This window comes from Oryctolagus cuniculus, chromosome 3 (assembly GCF_964237555.1).
Source record: "Oryctolagus cuniculus chromosome 3, mOryCun1.1, whole genome shotgun sequence".
Lineage (NCBI taxonomy): Eukaryota > Metazoa > Chordata > Mammalia > Lagomorpha > Leporidae > Oryctolagus > Oryctolagus cuniculus.
The window spans coordinates 165,325,370-165,351,855 of NC_091434.1; the positions used below are offsets into that span (position 1 = coordinate 165,325,370).

A 26,486-nucleotide genomic window follows, 5' to 3' on the forward strand; every position below is an offset into this window, starting at 1 on the left:
CGGGCTGGTCCTGCGCGGCGGTGGAGTCTCGGTCGCGCACGCTGCCCGCTGCGGCTCCGGCGACTCCCGGCGGCTTCCGAGGCGGCCCCGACGCTCGGCTCGTGCGCCTCCCGCCGCCGCGCCACTGCACCGCCGCTCGGGCTCCCGCCGCGGCGCGGCTCATGCCCCCGGGCACGGAGCGCGCAGGTGGGCCGGCGGCCGCTGGGAGATAGGCCCCCCGGGGCGGCGGCGGACCATGGCGCGCAGACCCGCGGCGCCGGCCGCCTACGGGGAGGAGTTCTCCTTCGTCAGCCCGCTGGTGAAATACCTGCTCTTCTTCTTCAACATGCTCTTCTGGGTGAGTCGAGGGTCGTGGGGGCTGTCGGGCTGCAGGGTCCCCCGGAGGGCGGCGGGGGCGGCCCGGGATGCGCGGCGCGCGGCGAGCCAGGTGAGCGGCGCTGCCTAGTTTTCGGGGCTGACGACACTTGGCTGGGGGGGGTTGGGGGGTGTTCGCCCGGGGAGGACACCGTGGTGGCGCCGGGTCTGGAGGGGGCGTCGGAGGAGGGCTGTGCAAGGGCTTCGGTGAAGACTTATGGGTATTCTCGGGTGTCGGGTGAGGGTCCGTGCCAGGCCAAAAAGGAGGGCTTGGGGGAGGAGCAGGTTTTCCGGTCAGCGCCAGGGAGACCCACTGGCACATTCACGACTGGGGGGACTTCCAGGCCTGGGGGCTGAAAGGCCCCACCAGCAGAGAAAGAAGAAGAAGAGAGGAAAAATCCCAAACCTTCCCTCTGGTTTTCCTCCGAAAGCACGGGCTCAGGGCTTCAGCTTTCCCTTTGCAGCCTCTGGGCACCCCCACCTCCGAGGCCAAGGAGACGCAGGAATGGCCCCCAGACCCGGATACCGCCCCCATGCCCGCACTGCTCCAAACTTCGCTCTATCTTTCTTAGGACCACCCTCCACCCTGGAGCCTGGCAGCTTTCGGGCGATGGGCTGGACGGCGGGGGGTCCTGTCAGAATTTTCTGCTTGGTGGTGAAAAAGTGGGAAAAGTACGGGCTTGCAGCCCTGGGCATCTGGCGTCTCATTCGCACTCTGCCATTAACTGTTGAATGACTGATGGAGGAAATAGGTCCCTGACCGTAGGCCTTGGTTACCTCTGCTGTAAAACCATACCTGGTGTGATCCCGGATGCAGAAATATCGTGAAAGGCTAGCTTGATCCTGTTTCATGGCTGCAGAGTCCCCGGGCGCCTGGGGAAAGAGACCGCAGGGAGGTCCCTCCCCCACGCCCCCATGTCTCTGCCTGCGCCCTGCGTGCCAGCGCTGCTGCTGTGGGAGCCGCTGTCCTTGGCGGGCTCAGTCTGAGACCTCTGCTTCAGATTTGCAGGAGGGAGGAATTGTGAGTCTAAAACAGGTTTCCTAGGAGAGGGGGCAGACCAGACATCTAAGGCAGTCGCTGGAAAGGTTTCACAGGGCCCGTGGTGTGAAATGCAGGCACAAAGTACCTAAGTGCCAGCCTGTTGGGACAAATGAGAGGAGCCCCAGAGGATGCTGGTGACAGCTCACTCCCAGCCATGCTGCTCCTGGGAGAGAGGAAGTTTGGGCTCCTGTCAAATTCTCAGTTTTTGAATTGGAAAAAGATTTTCAGCAGGCATCTTGTGCAGCATTCCCAACGTGTGTTCGAGAAGGCTCAAGCAAAAGATGTGAGATGTTTTATCCAAGACCCAACAGCTGGTTAGCAGGCTTGGCCTGCTGACTTTTCTACTGAGGCCCCGTGCCTCCAGGGGAAGTCCTTGACCTTGATGGTTGCCACCGTAGCTGGCGGTATTTGCAGTTAACCAGTCAACCCAAGTTCCTGTGGGCTAGCAGGAGGTTAAGGAAGAACAGAAGAAAATCCCTCACCACCCCTCTGCCGGGCGGGGATGTGCCAAGGGGAACTCCCCATCTCGGGGCAAGTACCAGTGAAGCTGCCCACATGTGCTCACATGTGCCTAGGCCAGTGCACTAGGCTAGTGACGCACAGCCCTCAGAGCCAGCGCTGACATCCTGGGAACCTCACTTGGGTCCCAGGTCTAGTTACCCGTGTCTCCTCGGGAGCCATTAGCCCCTCTCTCTTATCTCTGCTCCCCAGTGGCAGCAGCTGGGTGCATCTATTAGACTTGGATTATGCTCACTTTCTTGGACTTGCCCACCCCACCCTAGCCACTTTAATTAGATAAATAACCTCGGGAGGTCACAGCCAAGAAGAGGGTTGGCTCCCTAGACCCATTTACATTGGCAGCAACGCTTCCTTCAAGGTCAGAGGACCTGGCTAGCCAAGCTGGCACCTCTCCAAATTAGAGTAGCGCCCCTTCTTGGCCCTGCTGCAGACTCGAGTCAGGGTCGGAGGCTCTGGAAACAGCACCGAGAAGGACAGGAGGACTGGGTTCTTTCTGGGTGACTCCCAGCTCATGTCCCTGTCTCTCTGTCCTTAATCTCTGTCCCCTAATGGAGACGTTTTTCTGCCTCTGTGAACTACTTAAAGGTAAATGGATCACTCTGGGGACTTTCTTCCTTCGAGACTTGGGGTTGGATCCAAGGATGAATTTTTCTGTGTTCCGGTCTCTCTGGGACATTGCCGTTCCTAGGGCACTGTACTGGACAGGCATTACTGAGTCACTTCTCCCACGCACTGAGAGCCACGGAGTTACACTCCACACACAGGCAGCTGAAAGTCTAGGGGCCATCTTTCTTCCTGCCCGCCCTTCAGGGACTAAGTACTGTGCACACTTCCGCCATCCTAATCAAATTCCCCTCCTCTGCCCAGAAGCACCCGTGGATGGAGCCGTGGGCCTGCACCTTGGTGGGCAGTGTACATTTCCTGGCCCGCTGCTGCTGCTTCTGCTGGGGTTGCTGCGTGTGTGGGGGTGGGAGGCGGGAAGGGTTGTATCTGCACTGAGAACACGTTGGGAAGGTGGCCAGCGTGCTCTGGGCTCAGGCTCAGCGGTGGAGGTGGAAGTAGGTTGCTCTGGGATTCCCGACTCCAGCTCCTGGGGCGTTTGGGGTCTGACTCAGAATGCGGCTGGCTCCTTTGGGACCAGGACCAACGCCTCCAATGCATGTTTCAAATCTCACTTCCCCTCTGGCCTGGGAGTTCCAGTTTTCTCCCCAGAATTATCTTGCTGGGTTGCTGATCATTGAGATCCCACGACCTGGAGTAGTTGCTCCAGGATTCTGTGAGTTGTATGTAAATCTTTGGATCTTAGGGGATGGCATTGTGGCACCAGCATCTCATATGGGAGTGCCGATTCGAGTCCCAGCTGCTCCACTCCAGATCCAGCTTCCCACTACTGTGCCCAGGGAGACCCGGATGCAGTTCCAGTCTCCCAGCCTCTGGCTTTAGCCTGATGCAGCCCTGGTGGCGGCCATGGCAGGGGAGGGAACCAGTAGATGGAAAAGCCCTCTCTCTGTGTCACTCTGCCTTTCAAATAAATAAATAATAAAAGTTTTAATTAAAAAAATGTTTCGGTTAAGAAGTAGCTGCCTTTCCTCACCTGCTTTATCAGCTGTGGGCACACGTTGTCAGGCATATTATCAGCGCTGCCCACAGCAGCCACCTCCTTCCTGGCTGGTCCTTCTCACGGAGGACAGCAGCCAGCAGCTAAATGGGCAGAACCCAGAAGCTCGGACCTTCAGCTCCTGTGGCTCAGCCCAGGCTTCCTTGGTGGCCGTGGCTCAGGGCTCCCGTGACACCTCATGTGTACTCTGATGGTCCCTTCTCTGTGCTGCAGTTAGTGTTTACTTTTATCTGTCTTCCCTCTGCACTTGAGGCTGCTAAGGCTGGAAGCTGCCTTCTTCACTTCTGGGTTCTCAGGGCTTAGCTATGTGTGGCAGGCCGTGGGCTTGTTGAGTGTTTATTAAATGGCGAGTGAGAGAGCAAACCATACAGGACAGAAGCACGGTACACTTTCTCTGTCCGTGGTGGACAGGCCTTCAAGCATCTTCGGTGGTGAGGGGCCCAGCTGTGTCCTCCTCTGCCGGTCCTCCTGTGGCCTGACGCCCCGCCCTCAGCCAGACCAGGAAAACTGCAGCTGTCCCCTCCAGCCTTGCTTGGGGCCGGCATAATTACTCTTTTAAAATTAATTAATTAATTTGAAATTCAGAGTTACACAAAGAGAAGGAGAGGTGGGGCGGGGTTGGGGGAGAGAAAGAGGTCTTCCATCCACTGATTCACTCCCCAGATGGCCACAATCCGAAGCCAGGAGCTTCCTCTGGGTCTCCCACGTGGGTGCAGGGGCCCGAGGACTTGGGCCATCTTCCACTGCTTTCCCAGGCCACAGCAGGGAGCTGGATGGGAAGTGGAGCAGCTGGGACTTAAACTGGTGCCCATATGGGATAGTGGCACTGTAGGCGGTGACTTTACCCACTATGCCACAGCACCAGCCCTCGTAATTACTCTCAACAGCATCTGGAGGTTTTCACTTCCAGGGCAACATATGTGGACTCCTGTCCAGTTCCTCCTTAGGCCAGTCTGCACCACTGGTGAGGCCTCTTTAAGACATGTAGTGTCTTAGCCAGGACCATTGGGTGGGAATCTCCAGGGTCCTCAGAACCATTCCAGACCAGCTTCAGGTCCCTCTCCAGTAACCTGGCTCCGAAGCCGTGAGGGGGTTACCAGACATCAAGCCTTATGGAAGATCCCCCTGAGTGGCAAAGGCCTTTCTGTCTCCAGCCTTCCACCCTCACCACGCACACACACACACGCGACACACACCCTCACACACGCACACACTTCCAGCGATGCCAGGAAGCCGAGGCCACCTCCTCCATCTTCTCCCCTCCCTTCCTCGTAGGCCAGGCCGGCTTCAGTGGGTGAAGCAGTCGATTACTTTTATAAAAACAACAAAAAAACCCTGAAACACCAAAAACGAAGATGAGAACCTTTGCTATGCAGGTCGCATGCATGCCTTCTGAACTCCCCTGGTCTCTCTGTTTGCCTTGTACCAGGCAGGAAACCGTGGACTTCAAGCAGCCTTTAAAAAGAATAAAGGCAGACACAGAGCTTGCTCGGTCTTGGCGGCAGGCTGTGTCGGGCTGGTCACTCCAGGGCTGTGTGTTTGAATGTTTATCCTACTGGGAGCCCTGGGGACCTCCTTTCCTTGCTCATGACCTTGGAAGACACTCAAGAGTTGGTTCCAGGCCTTGGCAAGGAAAGGGCCCCGTGGACTCCTCCATCCAGTGGGACCATACTATCCAGTCCAGAGGGAGAAGGCGGAGCCCGTGTCATGTAGACAAACCCAGACAGGGCAGTGCCAAGGTGGCCACAGATCTTGGGTGCTGAGAGGGTCCTGTGTTAGGTCCAGCAGGCTGTGCCACCTCTGACTTCATCCAGAAATAAGGATAGAAAGGACTGAGAAATTGGAGGTGCAGCCCCTCCCTCCCCACCTCCCCCTGAGTAGGACTGGGGTTTTGATCCCCACACAGAGAATTGTTCTACCCTCAGTTGCCCCCAACCATCGCCTCTAGGGAAGAGGGAAGGAGACTTAGAGGGTGGGGAGCAGGTGCCGAGACACTAGTTCCACCTGCTCCTTGCACGCTGGACTTGAGAACATGGAGACAGACAAGGTCACGGCTTTCTCAAGAAGGCAGGCCTATGTGGCTGTGCTGGGACTTCCCCATCCCGAGACCACCCCCCACCCCAGATGCGTCCCGGGTTCCGCTGGCACCCAGTCACCTCCCTGTGCCGTCTTCCACCCCCTGCCTGAGCTCCACCTGGTTTGGAGATGGCCGGCTGCTTCCCACCTCACCTGGTGGTCCAGGTGAGCACCCGGGGCCCTGGGCTTGCTGGGACCTGGAGGTCCCGAGGCTTTGAGGACGTTCGGACATCTGGTCCCACTTCAGCCAATCACTAACCAGGTGAGCTGGGGGCAGTCATTGGAAGGGCTGCTCTGAACACAGGTGTTGTACATGGAGGCACTGGTGCCCTCTGGGGGTTGTGGTCGGAATTGAATGAGCTGGCGGGTCTGGCACTCCACACGACTACTGCTGTGGTTGGAGCTGTCTCCTGGAGGCCACCTGCTGTGGGTGGGCTTGGAGTGCTTGGATAAGCACTTCTCCAGGGAGCAGGAAAAGAGGAGCAAAGCGATGGGGCCCGAGCCTAGCAGAGCGTCAGCTTTGAGCCTGAACCACTTTGTTCACATTCCCACTGTTAGCTAGGAGGAGGTCATTGATGATGCCTTTCTAGGCTACAGAGAAGCTTCCTAGATAGCCTCGGATCAGAGCCCAGCGGTTATCCCAAGAGCCTTCCCCAGGTGTACCCCTCAGGGCTTGTCACACCGCCTCGTCCTAAGGTGTGGCCTGGGAGAAGTGGGTTGGACTGCAGCCATCCTGTTGCAGCTCGAGAGCCAGGAGAGCAGCCCCCAGTCAGAGCCTCCACGCAGGGCCCTGTATCCACTCCTCTCTCGGAGCTGATGGCCCCAAAGGGTGTCCTAGGGCTGGAAGGGCCCGTCCTCAGACCATCAATCACCGCTATCTTTTCCAGTTTGTGAGAAAAAGGATGTCAAGGGGCCTGCTCTGTGGCTTAGCAGGGTAAGCATCTGCCTGTGGAGCGGGCATCCCATGTGGCTGCTGGTTCGAGTCTTGGCTGTTCCACTTCTGATCCAGCTCCATGCTAGTGGCCTGAGAAAGCAGCAGAAGAGGGCCCAAGTGCTTGGACTCCTGTACCTACATGGGAGAACTGGAAGAAGCTCCTGGCTCCTGGCTTTGGATCGGCTCAGCTCCAGCCATTGTGGCCATTTGGGGAGTGAACCAGCAGATGGAAGACCTCTCCTTCTGTCTGACTGTAACTATGCCTCTCAAGTAAATAAATCAATTGTTAAGATTTATTTATTTATTTGAAAGTCAGAGTTACACAGAGAGAGGAGAGGCAGAGAGAGAGAGAGAGAGAGAGAGAGAGAGGTCTTCCATCCTCTAGTTTGCTCCCCAATTGACCACAATGGCCAGAGCTGCACCGATCTGAAGCCAGGAGCCAGGAACTTCTTCCGGATCTCCCACATGGGTACAGGGGCCCAAGGGATTGGGCCATCTCCTACTGCTTTCCCAGGCCATAGCAGAGAGCTGGTTTGGAAGTGGAGCAGCCGAGTCTCAAACCAGCGCCTATATGGGATGCTGACGCTTCAGGCCAGGGCATTAACCTGCTGTGCCACAGCGCCAGCCCCAAATAAATAAATCTTTAAAAAGGAGGGAGGGTCACCAGTGTTGTGGCATAGAGGGTAAAGCTGCCACCTAACAGTGCTGGCATCCCATGTGGGTGCTGGTTTGTGTACCAGCTGCTCCTTGGGCCCCTGAACCTATGTGGGAGACCCAGGAAAGTTTCTGGCTTCAGATCAGCCCAGCTCCATTGGCCATTGCAGCCATCTGGGGAGTGAACCAGAGGATAGAAGACTCTCTCTCTCTACCTCTGCCTCTCTGTAACTCTGCCTTTCAAATAAATAAATAAATCTTAAAAAAAAAAAAAAAAAAAAAGGAAGTCCAGATACTGGGGAGAGCTTTCTGCATTTTCCTGTTTTCTCTCAAGAACATTTTAGTGCCTGCAGCTAGTTATTTGCCACTAAGAACGGGCAAAAGGGAGGGCAAGTGGGCAACCAGATGTCATGGGGGACTGGGAAGCAGTTTCTTTAGAATACTGCCCGTATTGTTCTATGAGATGCAGAAGCCGGCGCCGCGGCTCACTAGGCTAATCCTCCGCCTAGCGGCGCCGGCACACCGGGTTCTAGTCCCGGTAGGGGCGCCGGATTCTGTCCCGGTTGCCCCTCTTCCAGGCCAGCCCTCTGCTGTGGCCAGGGAGTGCAGTGGAGGATGGCCCAGGTGCTTGGGCCCTGCACCCCATGGGAGACCAGGAAAAGCACCTGGCTCCTGGCTCCTGACATCGGATCAGCGCGGTGCGCCGGCCTCAGCGCGCCGGCCGCGGTGGCCATTGGAGGGTGAACCAATGGCAAAGGAAGACCTTTCTCTCTGTCTCTCTCTCTCACTGTCCACTCTGCCTATCAAAAAAAAAAAAAAAAAAAAAAAAAAAACCTATGAGATGCAGAGACATGCTCTTAGCAGCCACATCATCTGTTAGCAGAATTGTTTCTTATTTCTTTATTTTTTTGTTGCTTGTTTCTATGATTGAAATTAATATGTTGTGCTTCCTCACCGAATACACAGAACACAACAATGTTTGTGTTACAGATTCCTGTCAAAAATGCGCAAGCAGAATCTCACTGTGAGGAAACAGCCAGATCATAATTGAGGGACATTCTGGGAAATAATTGGCCTGGATTTCTCAAAAACATCAATGTCCAAAAAAATGTCAGATGAGTATGAGCAAGGGCTGGGAGGAATCAGAGCCCTCACGCAGTGCTGGCAGGAAGGTGAAACTGCAGCCCCACAAGAAATGAAGCAAAAGTATGAGAAGTGGGGCTGGGGTTGTCGGCAGCTGGTTAAGCCACCGTCTGCAATGCTAGTAACCCATGTGAGTGCCAGTTTGAGTCACGGCTGCTCTGCTTCCAATCCAGCTCCCTGCTAATAGGCCTCGGGAAGCAACAGAGGATGGCCCAAGTCTTTGATTATCTGCACCCATGTGCAGAGAGAGGTCTGCCTGGAGCTCCAGCCTGGTTTCAGCCTAGCCCAGACCCAGCTATTGTGACTAAATGAACCAACCAACAGGTAGAAGATCTCTCTGTACCCCCCCATGACTTTGCCTTTCAAATAAATAAATAAATCTAAAAAAATTTTTAACTGAAGACAGATATTCAAACAAAAACTTGATATTCACAGCAGCCAAAAGGTGGAGACAGCCCACCTGTCCACCTGTGCATGAAGAGAGAAACACGTTGTCTTACGTCCATACAATGGAATACTATTCAGCCACAGAAAGAAATGAAGTGCTGACACGCTACAGCATGGATGGACCTTGAAAATATGATGCTCAGTAAAGAGCCACATGTGTTTGACTCCATCCTTAGGAGATATCCAGAGTAGGAAAGTCCTTAGAGACAGCTTTGTGGCTGCCAGGGGCCGGGGAGAGTGGAGGGAGTGGGGAGACTGCTTCGGGGGTTCTGGGCTGCTGCGTTCGGTGATGTGAAAACTCCTCGGGTTGATAGAAGTGGTGATGATCACCCAGCATCGTAAAAGTACATTAAAATGGTGAACATCATATCAGATGTACTTTTCTAGAAATGTTAGAAAGTTAGTGTCTTGAAAAACCAAAAAGGAAGAAAATTTGAGAGAAGAACAAAAACTAGGAGACTATTGAGGCTAAAGGACAGAGACCCAATCACTCAGTGCAGTGCATGACCTATGATTGGATCCTAGATCAGAAAAGGGGGAGGGGGACTTTCACTGGACATCATGGGGATATTGAGGTAAGTTAGATATGGGCTGTAAATTAGATTGCAGTAATGGTGCATTAAAGTTAAAAGAAGAATTTAATATATCACAATCTATGGTGTATACCAGCAGTTCTGTCACTTCCCAGCACTCTGCCAACTGAACAGCTTCAAGATCCACTGCCTTGATGCCGGCGCTGTGGCACAGCAGGTAAAGCCACGGCCTACAGAGCCGGCATCCTAATGGGGCACCAGCTCAAGTCCTGGCTGCTCCCTGCTAATGTGGCTGGGGAAGCAGCGAAAGATGGCCTAAGTCCTTGGGCCCCTGTACCCTGACTCCTGACTTCTGCCTGGCCCAGCCCCAGTTGTTGCAGCCATCTGGGAAGTAAACCAGTGGATGGGAGATCTCTCTCTGTCTCTCCTTCTCTGTCTTTCTGTAACTCTGCCTTTCAAATAAATAAATAAATCTTAAAAAAAAAATCCACTGCCTTAAGCTTTGGTATGAGTGGGAGGAAATCACCCTATTTAAAGTTTTTACCAGTATTAGCAAATAAACCCCAGATTAAGAAAACTTGATTTGTTTTTTAAAATTTTTATTTAATGAATGCATTTTTACATAGATACAACTTTAGGAATATAGTGGTTCTCCCCCCGCCCCCCCGCTCCCATTCCACCTCCCACTCCCTCTCCCATCTCCTTCTTCATTATGGTTCATTTTTAGTATGACTTTATATACAGAAGACCAACCCTATGCTAATCATAGACTTCAACAATTTGTACCCATGCCCACACACAACATATAGAGTACAGTTTGGGGAGAGAATTTGCAGTTGATTCTCATATTACAATCCAATAAGGACAGAGGTCCTACATGGGGAGCAGGTGCACAGTGACTACTGTTGTTCCTTTAACAGTTAACACTCTTTTTTTATGACATCGGTGATCATCCGAGACTCTTGCCATGGGCTGCCAAGGCTATGGAAGCCTTTTGTGACCACAGACTCCATCGGTATTTGGACACGGCCATAAGCAAAGTGGATATTCTCTCCTCCCTTCAGAGAAGAGTGTCTCCTTCTTTGATGACCCTTTCTTTCCTCTGAGGTCTCACAGAGATCCTCCGTGTAGGATATTTTTTTTTTTGCACAGAGTCTTGTCTTTCCATACCTGAAATGCTCTGGCAGGCCTTTCAGCCCGACCAGGAAGCCTTAAGGGTTGATTCTGAGGTCAGAGTGTTATTTACTGCGAATGTCATTCTAGGAGTCTGCTGTGTGGACTGCTTCCCATGTTGGTCCTTCCTTCCTTTTTAATTCTATTATTTTTACCGGGTACTTATCATCCCTTTTAAACTTAGACCGATCTATCTGTTGCCTTTAACATTTAATATGATCATTTTAACAGTGAAGATGGTGGAAAACCTTATTTAAACCAGAGGTGGGGTCAAGCTGCCACTTGAGATGCCCACATCCCACATCACAGTGCTGATTTGAGTCCCAGCTGCTCTACTTCTGATCCAGCTCCCTGCTAATGCACCTGGGAAGCAGTGGATAGTGACTTAAATTCTAGAGTTCCTGCCACCCATGTGAGAGACCTGGATGGAGTTCCTGGCTCCTGGCTTCAGCCTGACCCAACCCCTGCTATTGCGGCCATTTGGAAAGTGAGCCAACAAATGGAAGATCCATCTCCCTTTGCCTTTCAAATAAATGACAATCTTTTTTTAAAAAAAGAAAATCTGATATGAAAAATGTAGAGGAAACAAACTAGCAAATTGGGAGTGGCTTTTAAAAAAATAGACTTCTATTTCTTAGGGCAGTTTTAGCGTTATGGAGTTTCCATGTACCCCACGCCTCATTACGCATTATTTTTTTTATTTTTTATTTTTATTTTTTTTAGAGGAGCAATTGAGACAGAATCCAGTGCCCCAACCGGGACTAGAACCTGGGGTGCCAGCGCCGCAGGCAGAGGATTAGCCAAGTGAGCCACGGTGCTGGCCCTAGTTATTAACATCTTGCGTTAGCATGAGACGTTTGTCACAGTGAGCGTTATCTGGCCCGCAGGTTACTCCTTATTTTTATTTAATGTTCCTGTTAGCCCTGACAGTTTCTCAGGCTTTCCTTATTTGTGGTGACCTTCAGAGTTTGAGGAGGGCTGCTCCGGTGTTCTGTGGAACTAACCTGGTGTTTTTCTCATGGTTACCCCGGGTTATGGGGTCCAGGAAGGAAGACCTTGGAGGTACAGTGCCACCTTCATCACACGCTGCCTCTCGCACCAGTGATTTCTCAGTGTTGTGCTTGGCGCTGACCCGGTCGCCCAGCTGAGGCTGTGCGAGTCAGGCGTCTGCACTGGCGGCCTCTCTCCCGCCTTACCCGGACTGTGCCCTTTAGAGGGAAGTCATGGCACAGCACACTCCGAAGCAGCGAGGAGTCGTGTCCATCTCCCCAGGGCGGCATGTCTGCATCAGTTGTGCGGAGCCTTCCGCATGGGAGCTTGGCCTCTTTGCCCTCATTAAGTTATAGCAGCACGCACTCACAGATACGTATTTTATACCTCAGATAATAAGTCCACATTTCCTGCTTTATTGTGATGATCACATTGTTCCAGTTTGGGGATGGGGGTTGTGCCACGAGGGGTTAATGCCCCTTGGGATGCCTCGTCCCACGTGACAGTGCCTGGGCTCCAGTCCCAGCTCTGCTGCGGATCCAGCTTCCTGCTCTTGTGCCTGAGGGAGACCTGGCTGGGGCTCCTGGCTCCTGGCTCCTGGCTTCAGCCCAGCCCAGCTCTGGCTGTTGCAGGCTTTTGGGGAGTGAACCGATAATACTCCTCTCTGTTTTTCTTTCTTTCAGACACTCTGCCCTTCAAATAAATAAATAAAATTTTTTTAAAGAAATTATTCCAGTTTTGGCCATTAGCAGCTCTTTCAGTTGGCTCCTGTGTCCCTTTGGCTCACCCGCGTCGGTGCAGTTTTGTTACTGAGCGCTTCCCTACTGTCTGGCACAACAGAATGCTCCAGGCTCATCTTGTAAATTTCCTGCCCTGGTCCATCTTTCCACAGAGCCCGGGGAACACCTGTTTTCATTACAAGAACATAAAGATAAAGGCACTGGTGCATGCAAATTATTTTATATAACTTTATCAACAACTTTTCAGGAACATTCATTTTGCTAGAAACTAGACTCAGGTATTTTTAAAATTGTAGCTTTTAAAAGTTGGCTGCCAGGCTACGGAAAGCCATCGTCAGAAGGGTCGTGTCTTTACCTCCATCCTCATCCTAAAAGGAGGCCATGGTGCTGCTGTGGGTGCCATAGGATTTTGTAGTAAAGACTGATATAGTGGAAAGAGTCCAGAATGGGGCTGAAAATTTGAGTTTAGTCCAGATTTTGCAGCTGCACCCATATGCACTTGGTCACTTGTCACTTCTGCTCTTCTAGCCTCGACTACACAAAGGAATGAGTGACCGAGCCCATTTCTAAAGTTGTATTCAACTCTACAGTGTGGTGCTATTAACAGCAGCAGTACTAACTTTGGCCGTAGCTTTGAGGAATCCGGGGTGGGAGGCAAGGGCAGGGCTGGAGGTCTGAGAGGTCAAGCTGTGAAATGCAGAATCGGAGAGCTCAGGGGAGAGCACCAGAAATATGAAATATTAAAGTCCTGAGCCTGTTTCAATGTAGCCTGCATCTGCTTCTGCAGATGCCTGGCTGATCATGCTTTAGGCTTGTAGCTTCTCAAACTTGGCTGTACATTGGAATCACCTGGAACACATTCAGAACTCTTGTTTCCTGGGTTTTAACACCAGATTAGGGAGAACACTGGTGTACTCTTTAAACGCCATAGCTGGGAGCTGGAAACTCGAGCCAAGTTTCCCACGTGGGCCCAGGAGCCCAATTCCCTGAGCCATCCTGTTGCCTCCCAGGGTCTGCATTGGCAGGAGACCAGAGTCAGGCGTCCAGAGTTTTCAAAGTGTCTTACCTACCACTGAATCCCCAAGAGATTTTTTTTTTTTAAAGACCAGAGTGACAGAAAGGGAGAGACAGAGAGGTCTTGTGATTATATTCCTTCTGCTGGCTCACTCCCTAAATGCCTGCAACACCTGGGGCTGGTCCAGGCCGAATTCCATCCGGACCCAGAACTCCATCCGGGTCTTTCATGTGGATGGTGGGAACTCAAGTACATGGACCATGATCTGCCTCTCAGGCACATTAGCAGGAAGTTTGATCAGAAGCAGAGTAGCCAGGACTAGAATCAGGCATTCCGGTATGGGATGCGGGCATCCCAAGTAGTGGCTTAACCCACTGCCCCACAGTACCTGCCAGGTGATTGTATTGGCAGCCAAGATTGAGAGCCACTGCTTAGGCTACGAATGCTCTTGTCCCTGCTGCCATATAAGCCATGGATTTTAGGTTCTCTCAGTACCTTAGCACCTGATGAAATGGATTTGGATAGTGCATTGGTTTTCCATTGCTGTTACAACAAATTACCCAGGCCTCATGGCTTAAAACAACACAAATTCATTTTTTTACATTTCTGGACACCAGGAGTCCAAAACAGGTCTCACTGGGCTACAGTTAAGGTGTTGGGTGTGTTGCGTTTCTTCTGGGGTCTCTAAGAGAGGACTGCATCCTCACTTGATCCAGCTTTCAGGGGCTGCCCACGTCCTTTAGTTCATGCCAACCTCTGCTTCCATGGTCATGTCTCCATCTCTGATTTTTATTTATTTATTTATTTTATTTATTAATTAATTTTTTTTTTGAGAGGCAGAGTTACAGAGAGAGAGAGAGAGGTCTTCCATCTGCTGGTTCACTCCCCAGATGACCACAATGGCCGGAGCTGGGCTGATCTGAAGCCAGGAGTCAGGAGCTTCTTCTGGGTCTCCCACATGGGTGCAGGGGTCCAAGAACTTTAGCCATCCTCCACTTCTTTCCCAGGCCGTTAGCAGGGAGCTAGATCAGAAATGGAGCAGCCAAGACTCAAACCACCACCCACGTGGGATACAAGTGCTGCAGGCAGTGGTTTTACCCACTATGCCACAGTGCTGGCCTTTTTTTTTTTTTTTCCTTTCTGGTCAAGATTTATTTATTTGAAAGGGAGAGTTACAGAGATAAATCTTCCATCCGCTGCTTCTCTCCCTAAATGGAGCCTCAGTGGCCAGAGCTGGGACAGACTGAAGCCAGGAGCTTCTTCCAGGTCCTGCACATGGCTACAGGGGCCTAAGCACTTGGGCTATCTTCTGCTGCTTTCCCAGGTGCAGTAGCAGGGAATTGGATTGGAAGTAGAGCAACCGGGACTTGAACCGGCACACCCATGTGATATGCTGGCGTCTTAGGCAGCATACCGACTATGCCACAGTGCCGGCCCTCCTCCTTCTCTGATTGTGACCCTCTTGCCTTTTTCTCACAGTTGTGATTACATTTCACAATCCTTCACTAAAATAAACATACCTTTTAAAATTCCATTTTTCCACTTTTTTTTTTTTTTTTTTTGGAAAGGCAAAGAGAAGGAGAGACAAAGAGAGATCTTCTACCTGCTTGTTCACTCCCCAAATGGCCTCTGTGACCTGGGCGGGGCCAGGTCAAAGCCAGGAGCCAAGAACTCCAAGTCTCCCATGTGAGTGGCAGGGGCCCAAGGACTCAGGCCATCTTCCACTGTTTTCCCAGGTTGCATTCATAGGGAGCTGGAGCAGAGTGGAGCAGCCAAGTCTGAACCTAGTGTTCATGTGGGATGCCAGCCAGCTGGGACTCGAACCAGCGTCCCAACGTGGGATGCTGATATTGCAAGCCTTGGCTTAACCCAGTGCCCCACAACACTGGCCCTTCCACAGACTGTTTAAAGTACTTCATGCATCTTACTAAATTTTTTACATTTGAAAAACAGGAGTCTGGGAACAACAGAAAGCGCAGATACGTATTTTTAAATGAATCAGTAAGATGATATTTAGAATTAGAATTGGATCTGGTGAGTTTCCAAGGGTAGGCAGAGAGGCTCACTCACCTGGCATAGGGCTGGTAGATTAGTCAGCCTTGCATTACTGCTACACAACACCAGGCACAGGCTACTTAGGAAGAAAAGGGAGGCTGGTTTAGTTCACAGTTACAGGTTCAAGGGCACAGTGCCTGCATCAACTGGATTCTGATGAGGGTCCCACGGTGGGTGGTGGGTGGCACTAGCAGCTGTGCGTGTTCAGGCAAGCAGTCACATCTTGAACCAGGAGCAGAGAGGCTGGGTGGGGTCAAACTCAGGCTTTGGTTAACAGTGCTTTCTTGAGAACCACCTTCTGAGGACACACTCCAGTAGCCCTAGGACCTTCCACGGGGCCCCACCTCCCAGAGGCTACACCACCCTCCTGCAGTGTCTCCCTGGGGACCAAGCCAGGGGACAGCTGCATCTCTGTGTGGGGTTTCCCTGCCTCTGCCTGTGCTCCCTGAGCCTGGCTGGCTGTGGGATGAGAAGCCAGCTCGTACCCCCAGCCCCACATGCCACTCAGCAGGCCACTCCCACTCTTCTGGACAGTGTGAAGGCCGGCAGATGGCACTGGCCCCTGAATCAGAGGCAGGGTCAAACGATGGGGGCAGGGAGAGAAGGACGTGCATACAGGCAGAGAAAGGTCATGACATGCATGGTTTTAGATGAGGGTTTGCCATCCACTGTGGCATGCACACTATCGCCTCCCCTAGCAGGTGGCAGAGGCCCTTTATCAAGGGGGCCACAGGTAGAAGGTCTTTACTAAGCGACTGGCCCAACCCTGTTTACCTGTTCTAGGGGCCAGGCTCCCTTCGCCCACCAAAGCTCCCAGCTGCCTCTTTCCCCCTGGTTTCTGTCTCACAGGACAGTGGAATCTGGCCAGCCAGCTCCCTCCCACTGAGTTGGTCAAGTCCCTGCTGCTGAGAACTCTCTCCTGCCAAAGCTTGACCCCATCTATTGCCATGGCGACAGACAGCGGCTGCTTAGCACCGGCCTAGAGACAGCCCAAAGACAGAGTAGCAGAGGCGGTACATACTGGGGCTGCCCTGCATTCCCAGGGGCCGGGAGACTTCTGGTAGCCCCGATGGGTTTGTTCACTCAGGAAGAAACCATGAAAATGTAAAGATTCCAGATTCCTGCATTGCTCCACACGGGGATCAGAGTTATAAAGGTGGCCAGTATTTGTGCACACACATTCATTCATGCACATGCCCTTTGATGTTGGTGCACACCTTTATTTTTGCACTTGAAACCACGTTGACCTCCAAGAAGGTTAGAGAGCTGGCAGTATGCTTTAGCTATAAGACCTTCCCTTTGCAGTAGGTGGATCAGCATTCATAGGGGCAGGTGTTTTAGCACAGCCAGTGAAGCCGCTGGATGAGATGCCCGCATCCCATATCAGAGTGCTGGTTCCAGTCTCAGCTGCTTGGCTTCCATCCAGCTCCCTGCTGATGCACCTGGGCAGGCAGTGAGTGATGACCCAATTCTTGGGTCCCTGTCACCTATGTGGGAGACCTGGTTGGAATTCCAGGCTCAAGGCTTCAGCCTGGCCCAGCTCTAACTGTTGGGGGAATTTGGGGATTGAACCAGCAGATAAAAATATCTTCCCCTTTCTCTTGCTCTCTTTCTCTTTCTCTCTCTGACTCTGCCTTTGAAATAAGTAGATAATTCCAACTTTCACAGTTTCTATGTGACTCTGGACAAGGTAACTATTAGTAATGATTATATTTACCATCAGGTAAATACAAATAAATGCTTTCCATGCATTATTATTTTAAGATTTATTTTATTTACTTAAAAGAGTTACAGAGAGAGGGAGAGACAGAGAGAGAGGTCTTCCATCCACTGGTTCACTCCTCAGATGGACACAACAGCTGGAGCTGTGCCGATCTAGAGCCAGGAGCTTCTTCTGGATCTCCCACATGGGTGCAGGGGTCCACGCCCTTGGGCCATCCTCCACTGCTTTCCCAGGCCATAGCAGAGAGCTGGATCAAAAGAGGAGCAGCCAGGACTAGAACTGGTGCCCATATGGGATGCCAGCGCTTCAGGCCAGGGCTTTAACCTGCTGTGCCACAGCACCGGCCCTGCCATGTATTATTTTAATTCTCACAGCAATCTTATTAGATACAGTTTGTGGATTTTTTTTTATTTGACAGGCAGAGTTAGACAGTGAGAGAGACAGAGAGAAAGGTCTTCTTTCCTTTGGTTCGCTCCCCAAATGGCTATTATGGCTAGCGCCGCGCCAATCCAAAGCCAGGAGTCAGGAGCTTCTTCTTGGTCTCCATGCGGGGCCAGGGGCCCAAGCACTTGGGCCATCCTCCACTGCCCTCCTGGGCCACAGCAGAGAGCTGAACTGGAAGAGGAGCAGCCAGGACTAGAACCCTGCACCCATATGGGATGCCAGTGCCACAGGCAGAGGATTAGCCAAGTGAGCCACAGCACCGGCCCCAGTTTATGGATTTTTTTTAAGATGTATGTATTTATTTGAAAAGCAGAGTAATGGAGACAGAGAGATCTTCTATCTGCTGATTCTTGGGCTGTCTTCCACTGACTTCACAGGCATGGATGGTAGCAGAGAGCTGGATCAGAAGTGGAGCAGTTGGGACTGGAACCAGCGTTCCGATATGGGATGCTGGCTTTGCAAATGGTGACTTAACCTGCTGCACCACAACACCAGCTGCTGGATATGGTTTGTTTTAATTCCCATCTTCAGATACAGAAACTGAGGCTTGGACATTTGTCCCACGTGGGCCCAAGCTTGACTCTGTCTGAAGCCCATGTTCTTAGTCACTATTCTGTATTAACTTTGTATAACCTTAGCTTCCTTATCTGAAAGTGGAGATAATATCTCCCGCACAAGGTAATTGTGTTGTGAGGAGCGAATGAGATAAGGTCTCTGGTGGAAGCAGAGCTCTGGCAGATTCTATCAGCACTCTTCCTGGGCCGGAGAAAGATGTCCACCGCTGGGTCCTGGGAAAGTCACCCCTCTTGCTTTTCTGGAAGGCTGTGCACAGTGTTCAGGACTGTCTCCTCTCCAGGATCTCAGGAGCTCATGCCCTGTCTCCACAGGTGATTTCCATGGTGATGGTGGCTGTGGGCGTCTACGCTCGGCTGATGAAGCACGCAGGTGGGCTACCGCTCTCCCTCCACCACGCCCCTTCCTCCTCTGCCTCCTTCAGCCCCAGCCCCCCTGCATGCACTCCTGTCTGAGTACTGGGGCTAAAGGAGGCGGCGCCCCCACAGCCAGATCCTACTGCTCCCTGCCAAGGCGTCAGATAGCTCTCCCTGAGCCTGCTGGGTGCCGACGCGGTAGGCTTACAAAGTGTCTGGGGAAGAAGGTAGGCTCTGGGCTCTGGGAGAACAGGCCAGGGCTGCAGCCCCTGCCTGGCGCTGTCCTGGAGTCGCGCAGCCTCCTTCCTCTCCCAGTGCACTGAGTCTCCGGGACATGAGTCTGCAGAGCTGGGAGCTGACGCTCTCACTCCCTCCTGGACCCTAAGCGGCGCCTCCTCTCCTAAAGCCCAGGAGTACAAGCTCTCGCTCCGCTAGTTCCTCAGACTCAGCGCCTCGGTGCTTTCTGGAGGGGCAGGCAGAGGTGTGGGGAGGAGTTCTGCTTCCCCTGACCACAGCGGAGATTCCCTCGCCTGGGGAATCCATCCCTGGGTGCAGGCTCAAACTAAGGGTAGGCCCCTCTCCCAGAAGCAGCCCTGGCCTGTCTGGCGGTGGACCCGGCCATCCTGCTGATCGTGGTGGGTGTCCTCATGTTCCTGCTCACCTTCTGTGGCTGCATTGGGTCCCTCCGGGAGAACATCTGCCTCCTGCAGACAGTGAGTGCCCAAGGGCCCACTGGGAAGTCCCCAGGTGCCCGCTGACCTCCGGTTACCGCCCCTCCCTGCCACCTCTACCCTTTCCTCTGGCCCACCCAACCCCAAAGCCCGGACTGTCCACTCGTCACTGGGGGGCCCAGCGCCAGGTGGCCCGGCATGGGCAGAGACAGCTGTCTCCCATGCGTGGGGCATCTGGGAGAAGTGCCCTGTGGCCCCCAGCGCCTCCCACTTCCTGGGGAGGGGCTGCTGCCCAGAGTGCTGAGACTGCCTCCTGGCCCTGCCTGCTCCCCACAGTTCTCCCTCTGCCTCACCGTCGTGTTCCTGCTGCAGCTGGCCGCGGGGATCCTGGGCTTCGTCTTCTCAGACCAGGTAACCCTGGAGCCCCGAGGCCATCTCAGGGCTCCAGCCTGATCCATTAACCACAGCGCCTTCCCCTGAGAAGCACCAGCCTTTGAAAGGGGGGCGGGATGAGTCTATGCCACGTCTAAAGAGAATTTCAAGGTTGTAAGACTGTTCCTCCAGGAGGTCAACAGGAAGGAAGTTCCATGAACACATAGTTCCGATAATCCACAGAGGACTGGGTTACAGACAATGTGGAGAGCCTGTTCCTAAAGTGTGTGTGTGCGCGTGTGTGTGCGAGTGTGTGTGTGTGAGAGCCAAGGGGAGGGGAAGGGAGAACAAGATTTTGAGCAGTGCTTACCGTATCTGGCAACGATCTTCCATTCAATGCCAGTCCTTTGAATCAGGAACCAGAATTAAGAGCCTCTTCATCAACTCAGACTTTTCCAGTCCTTTTGGCTTAGTAAAAACCCTAAAAGATAACTGAGGTCTGTTTTGAGTCTAAAACATGCAGTTCCCTCGTGTCCACTAGAGGTCAGTGCCTCGGCTCAGTAAGCCCTTCTCTGCTAAGATCTGTGCAGCTTCAATGCTTCGCCTCCCTCAGCAAGTGTGGATGCTCTGTGGTCATAGTGTTCAAGCATAAACGCTGGGACCCCGGCAGCATAGCTGAGAAGTGGCCACAGCAGGTCCATCCAGCCTTGCTCTTGCCCTCGGGTGCCCAAGGGCCCAGGGATGGATGGGCTTTGGAAGTGGCAGCCTTCCTTTGTTCAGGGCGCTGGTTTTGCTTTCGAGGGTCTCTGTTATTTCTGTAGGGAGGGCCAGGGTAGAAATTAGCACTGTCTCCGGCAGGCTCGGGGGAAAGTGAGTGAGATCATCAACAACGCCATTGTGCACTACCGTGATGACCTGGATCTGCAGAACCTCATCGACTTCGGCCAGCAGAAGGTACGGGCTGAGCACGGGGGTGTGGGCAAAAGTTTACCTCCTCGCCCTGGAGGCCCGGGTGCCTCCTGGTTACCTGCCAGGTAATGGATTCTGGTAAGGGGGTTGGCAAAAATCTATGCTGAGCGGCAGAGTGATTTCAAAGTACTTTTAAGGACACAGAACGGTATATATAGTAATCTACCATTTGTGTAAAAAAAGAAAGAGGAAAGAATACATATCCGTATTTACAGAAAGAATTTGGAAGGATTTGTAAGGAACCATTATAAGTGGTTACCTGTAGGAGGAGGAACAGGGCAGATTTGTGATTATCTATTTAAGGGTTACATTTTCTAAATTATATGGTAAAATATGTATAACAAAATTTGCCACTTTTAAGTGTACAGATCTGTGGCATTAAGTACATTACTTGGTTTTATTTGTATTTGACTTTTTTATTCATTGAAAGGCAGAGTGACAGAGAAAGAGACAGAGAGAGGTCTTTCATCCCCCTGTTCACTCCTCAGATTCCCACAGCAGCTAGGGTTAGGCCAGGCTGCAGCCAGGGGCCAGGACCCCATCTGGGTCTCCCACACAAGTGATAGGGCTCAAGCACTTAAGCCATCATTGCTGCCTCCTGAATGCATTAGCAGGAAGCTGGGTGGAATGCGGAGCCATCTGGGGAGTGAACCGGCAGATGGAAGATCTCTCTCTCTCTCTGTCACTCTGCCTATCAAATAAATAAAGAAATAAGGGGAGCCTGAGTTCTGGGTTCAAGATCATGTTAAACCCGACCTGAAGCTGCAGGTGGGTGCTCGTCTTGGACTCTGGGTCACTCTGAAAATCCCTTGTTCCGCTCAGGGTGAGGATGGGGAGGTCCTTACGCCCTGTGCTGGGCTCTGTTGCAGTTCAGCTGCTGTGGAGGGATTTCCTACAAGGACTGGTCCCAGAACATGTACTTCAGCTGCTCGGAAGACAACCCCAGCCGTGAGCGATGCTCTGTGCCTTACTCCTGTTGCTTGCCTACCCCCAACCAGGTGAGCACATCTCACCTTCTTCCTCCTGCACAGTGATAGAAGTTACTTTCTGATTAGGGCAGCTGCCTGTGTGAATCCTCCTTCCCTAGCTTAACCAGTCAAAAAAAAAATTTTTTTTTTAAGATTTATTTGTATATTTGAAAGGCAAAGTTACAGAGATGCAGAGGCAGAGACAGAGAGAGAGGTCTTCCACCTGCTGGTTCACTCCCAAAATGGCAACAACGGCCAGATCTGAGCCGATCCAAAGCCAGGAGCCAGGTCTCCCATGTGGGTGCAGGGGCCCAAGGACTTGGGGCCATCTTCTACTGCCTTCCCAGGCCACAGCAGAGAGCTGGATCAGAAGTGAGCATCCGGGACTCAAACGGGCGCCCATATATGGGATGCTGGCACTGCAGGTGGCAGCTTTACCCGCTACACCCAGCACCAGCCCCACCAGTTTTAACGACAGCTGTCGGGTGTTTTTCTTTACCCCACTCTGATAGCTCTGTTAGTCTTTCACTCCTGTAGCCCACTTGGGGGCTTAAAAGGAGCAGCTAACTGGACCCAGACCTCTGAGAGGAAGGGAAGTTTTATCGGTTTCCAACTCGATATCCTCCATATCCATCAGTACTTTAAAAGTTCATGGAGGGGCCGGTGCTGTGGCATAGTGGGTAAGCCACCTCCCGAGATGCCAGCATCCCATATGGGCTCCAGTTCATGTCCTGGCTGCTCCACTTCCAATCCAGCTCCCTGCTAATACGCCTGGGAAAGCCGTGGAGGATGGTCCAAGTATTTAGGTCCTTGCATCATGTGGGAGACTGAACGAAGCTACTGGCTTGTGGATGCTTGGAGAGTGAACAAGCAGATGGAAGGAAGACCTCTCTCTACCTCTGATCCTTCAAATAAATCTTAAAAAAAAACAGTTCATGGAACATGGGATATGAAGATCATCTTGATGTTAAAAAAAAAAATTTGTGAAATCCATGCTTAGAGGGGTCTTCAAAAGGTTCATGGAAAATATGTTTTATGAAAAAAATTGTGCATGGATTTCAAATGTGCTACAATCAAAATCCACTTTGAAAAGTTCTTGGAAAATGGAATTTACAAAGTACCGTCATATATTCCCTAACAGTTTAGGAAGGGTGAGCAGCTCATCAGCTATCAGAAGTCTGAGCATGGGAGTCCCACTCGGCTCTTCCCCTCTCCCCCCAGGCCGTGATCAACACTATGTGTGGCCAAAGTATGCAGGCCCTCAACTACCTGGAAGCTAGCAAAGTCATCTACACCAACGGCTGCATTGACAAGTTGGTCAACTGGATACACAGTAACCTCTTCTTACTTGGCGGGGTGGCGCTGGGCCTGGCGATTCCCCAGGTAACTCATCCTGCAAGCCTCGGGGGCCCAGAGTCTCCACGGGCTCCTTTGTTTGGGTTCGGGCACTTGGGGGTCAGCTGGGGCATTGCTGACGGGCAGGGCACCCCTTGCTGATGAGCGCCCGTTCCTTCTCGCCTCTCCCAGCTGGTGGGAATTTTGCTGTCCCAGATCCTAGTGAGTCAGATCAAAGACCAGATCAAGCTACAGCTCTACAACCAGCAGCACCGGGCAGACCCGTGGTACTGAGAGCCTGCCACGCACTTCCTCACCGGGGCCACGGGCAAGCCTCAGCGACCCTCGGCCGCGGCTGCTGAGAACAGCACCAGGTGGAGATTGGTTTCCGGCACCCCAGCAACCGCAATCCAGTGAGAAGTAAACGGCCAAGGGGCAGGTGCACAGGTGGCCCACGGCTGGGAGCCTGTGCCTCCTCGTCTTCCCTCATCCGAGCCCTCAGCATTGTTATAGATTTATTTTGTATGGTTTCTAACCTTAAGCATTTGGGTTTATAGTTTTTTTTTTTCTTTTTCTAGCTTTGGGCAGAGATGTATGGGAAACAGCAGTTGCACAGAGAGTTGTGGGGGCACTTGCCGCTTGCACCCCAAGGCACTGGGGCTGCCAGCTCTGTTGGGGCTGCCAGCTCTGTTAGGGCTGCCACAGAGGTTGGTGGACCCAGAATCTGACTGTCGCCAGTGAGACCTGGCAGTGCAGAGTGGACACCAGCAGCCCCTGCCTGGACTGGCCTGTTCCCAGCTCCACCACGGAGCAGGCCGTGGAGCTTGGGGGTCGGCTGGGGACAGCGGACCGTGCTGGGGAGGGGTGGAAGGGGATCTGTTTACCAAATGCCTGCCCTGCCACCCTCCCAGGTTCGGAGTGAGCTACATCCTGCCCCTCCCTCGTTTCCATGGAAACGTGGCAGCCAGGGCAAGGGGTACAACAGCAGCCAAATTCATCCCCACCCCACCCCCTCTGAAAAGTCTGGAACCATGGCCTATGCACTTCGCAGGCAGCAGAGTGGGTCCAAGCCCTGCAATCCTGCGAATTCTTGCCTGCCGGTACCCCTGCTCCAGCAAATGGGGTGTTCTTTAACTTGGCAGGGTGAGGAGGAGCGGTGGTGACCCCCCCCCAACCCCACTTACCTGCACCAGTGCTCAGTATTTCTACCGTGTAAGAAGCAGGCATCTTGCTAGAGCCTGGGGGAGCCAGAGTGGCAATAAAAGTTTGTTGACCTGGGCTAAGCTGGACTCCATGGATTTTCCATTCTGGCAACTGGAAGGGGAGACACAGTAACCGGCCCCACCCGGGGACCCCGCGACTCCACAGTACCCGCTGGGGCCCCACACGTACCCCATCTACCTCAGCCTCTTCTCCGGTCTCGATGCCCAGTTCTGATCGGGGAATGGCGTCATTTATCCCATGCTGTTAATGTTTCTTTTCGAATTAAAGTGGATGAAAATCAACGTGCCGCCCAAAACGTAGGACAGGGTGGGGGAGGGAAGGGTCCGAGGGGAATGAGGAGGGAGGGAGCCAGCCTGGGCCCAGCCCCTCCCGCTGGTGCCGGTCTGCCTCCCAAGCTGCACGAGAGCGGCCCAGGGGAAACTTGGAGCGGGCGCCAAGGGGAGCAGGCGGGGCCGGGCGCGCTCCGCGCCGTGGGTGGTCCCCGCCCGGCCTGGTGGGACGCGGGACGTGGGTGCCCGCGCCCGCTCCCCCGCGTGCCCGAAGCCTCCTCGCCGCCCCCACGCTGTCGGGGGCTCCGCGCGGCCCGGGCACAGCCGGGAGAGGGTCCCCGCGCGCGGCGGGGAGACAGAGCCACGCACCCTTTCCAGCAGTGCCGGGGGCCCGCGCCAACGTTTGGTTCCCGGCTAGTAACAGAACGGCAAGAATATAAGATGAAACCTAAGGGCCTTTGATCCCGGGAGAGAAAAGTAAAAGAAAATAAAAATAATCAGCGCGCTTGCTTAGCAACGCGTCTTTCTCTCCGAGCTTAGCGCGGGAGACGTGCGCGGCGGCCGGAAGGCGGGCCTCGGGCTTGGGGCGCTGCAGCTTCCTGCTCCGCCGGCTTGGAGGCGGCCCGGCGTTGGCGGCGGGCTCCGTTCGGGGCCTCCTGGAGGAAGTAGGAGGCCAGGAGCCTCAGAACCAGGATTCCAAGCCGGGTTTCTGGGAGTCCACGGCCATTAGTGACTCCCCAGCCGGTCGGGCCTGGGCTGCGGGGGTGGGGGTTTCCGTGCAAGCCCCAGGCCTGCGGGCGCCTCGGGTTCTCCTCTCTCTCCAGCTTTCTTCCTCTTTGGACTGGTGCAGAGGGGGAGAAAATGAGCCACGTTTTGAAAGGTTTCTCCTGGTTCATTCGTGTTTCCCTTGAATTTGCTTCCTGTGGTTCTACCTGTTTCTAGTACCCCAAGTCCCCAGGTCTGTGGGATGAACCTCAGAACCTTGGAGCAGCTGATGGAATCTAGGTCGGGGGTGGGGGCAGGGAGTAGACTCTTGGAGACAGCAGGACTAGGCTGGGTGGGCGGTGGCAAGGAAGGCGGCAGCCTCACCATCCTCCGTTAAATAAGGACTCCTGCCCAGAGGAGCAGACTTGCTGACTGTTTGATGGGACTCTGGTTCCCTGTGTACTTGTTTTCTATTGCTGCTGCCACAGATTACCACGAATGTAGTGGCGGAAAACGACTCCCATTTGTCGTCTCATCATCCTTGGGAGTCAGGTGTTGAAAATGGGCCTCCCTGAGCTAAGGGGTGCACGAGGCTTTGCTCCTTCCGGGTCACCAGGGGAGGAGCCGCTGGCGTTCCGTGGCATGGCCCCTGCTCAGTCTTCAGGTGACGCCACTCAAAGCACTGTGGTCACCTCTTCTTTCCCGCTAGCTCCGCCCACCCGTGTCGGGACCCGTGATTATGTTGGGCCCGACTGCATTCTCCAGGATGATCTCGCTGTAAGATCCTTCACCGAGCCACATCTACACAGTCTCTCTGCCAGGTCCAGCAAGGAACACACAGGTTCCAGGGACTCGGCTGGTCGTTCTTTAGACCTGTCACCCGGGCAGTGAGCTGATGCTGGAGATGCAAGGTGGAGGTAGGTGCCCTCTGGCCTGCCTTGCGATATTCACCTAAGACTTCTTGAGGGCTCCCTGTGCACCAGGCAAGCGTTCACCAGAAAGTTTACTCCGCAGCCTTAGCTATCTTCTGACTCATCCTCGTCCCAACAGGCAAGGAAGATGATTGGGCCAGGGACCAGTTTCAAAAAGGGGAGCGGCACAGCTGCCTGTACCCCCAGAGTTCTGGCCCATCATCCCTCCACAAACGCCTTCACCCGCACCCCCGAAACAGCCCGCATTGCCGCAGATAAAGCACTTAGGGGAGGGAATGAGGCAAAGGGCAACCAGTGTCTAGGACTCAGGTTGGAGATTATGTCCCCAGAGTCTCTGACAGTCCTGCAAGGACCCTAGTCAGTCCCGTGAGCGGAACAGATGTTTCAAACACCCGTGCTCACCGCGCAACCAGCAAGAAGCAACACCGTGATGACCGGAAGAGGTGATCGCCAGAGAGCACGCAGCTTTTCAGGGGGTCTTCCCAATGTACACTTCTTCCTGGGAAACGCATCCCTCCACCTCAAAGCCGTAAGTGTGAGTCTATGGTGAGGCTGGTTCCGCGAAGTAGCTGATGGCCGTGTCTCCTAAGGCCGTCTAACAAAAATACTACAAGCTAGGGGGCCTAAAGCACCAGGAGTTCGCTGCCTCACA

The 26,486-nt window shown here is 53.3% G+C and overlaps 1 protein-coding gene and 1 long non-coding RNA gene across 4 annotated transcripts; one reads left to right on the top strand and one right to left on the bottom strand.

Moving 5' to 3' along the window:
* TSPAN33 (tetraspanin 33) lies at positions 1-23,987 on the top strand. Of its 3 annotated transcripts, none has more exons than XM_002712036.5 (8): positions 3-337; positions 18,348-18,405; positions 18,975-19,102; positions 19,397-19,471; positions 20,291-20,386; positions 21,271-21,399; positions 22,591-22,752; positions 22,897-23,987. In XM_002712036.5, the coding sequence occupies exons 1-8, from the start codon at positions 236-238 to the stop codon at positions 22,996-22,998; spliced, it is 852 nt and encodes a 283-aa protein (XP_002712082.1). In that variant the 5' UTR covers positions 3-235; the 3' UTR covers positions 22,999-23,987. The 3 variants fall into 3 exon arrangements, with proteins under 3 accessions (XP_008256441.1, XP_002712082.1, XP_008256439.1); XM_008258217.4 differs by having other exon boundaries at positions 18,978-19,102; XM_008258219.4 differs by lacking the exon at positions 21,271-21,399 and having other exon boundaries at positions 1-337.
* Positions 22,893-25,470, bottom strand: LOC138849065 (uncharacterized). The gene is made up of 2 exons (XR_011387446.1): positions 24,106-25,470; positions 22,893-24,018 (listed from the first exon to the last, which is right to left on the bottom strand). It is a non-coding gene; the product is annotated as an uncharacterized lncRNA (long non-coding RNA).
* Between the last annotated feature and the right edge of the window lie 1,016 nt (positions 25,471-26,486).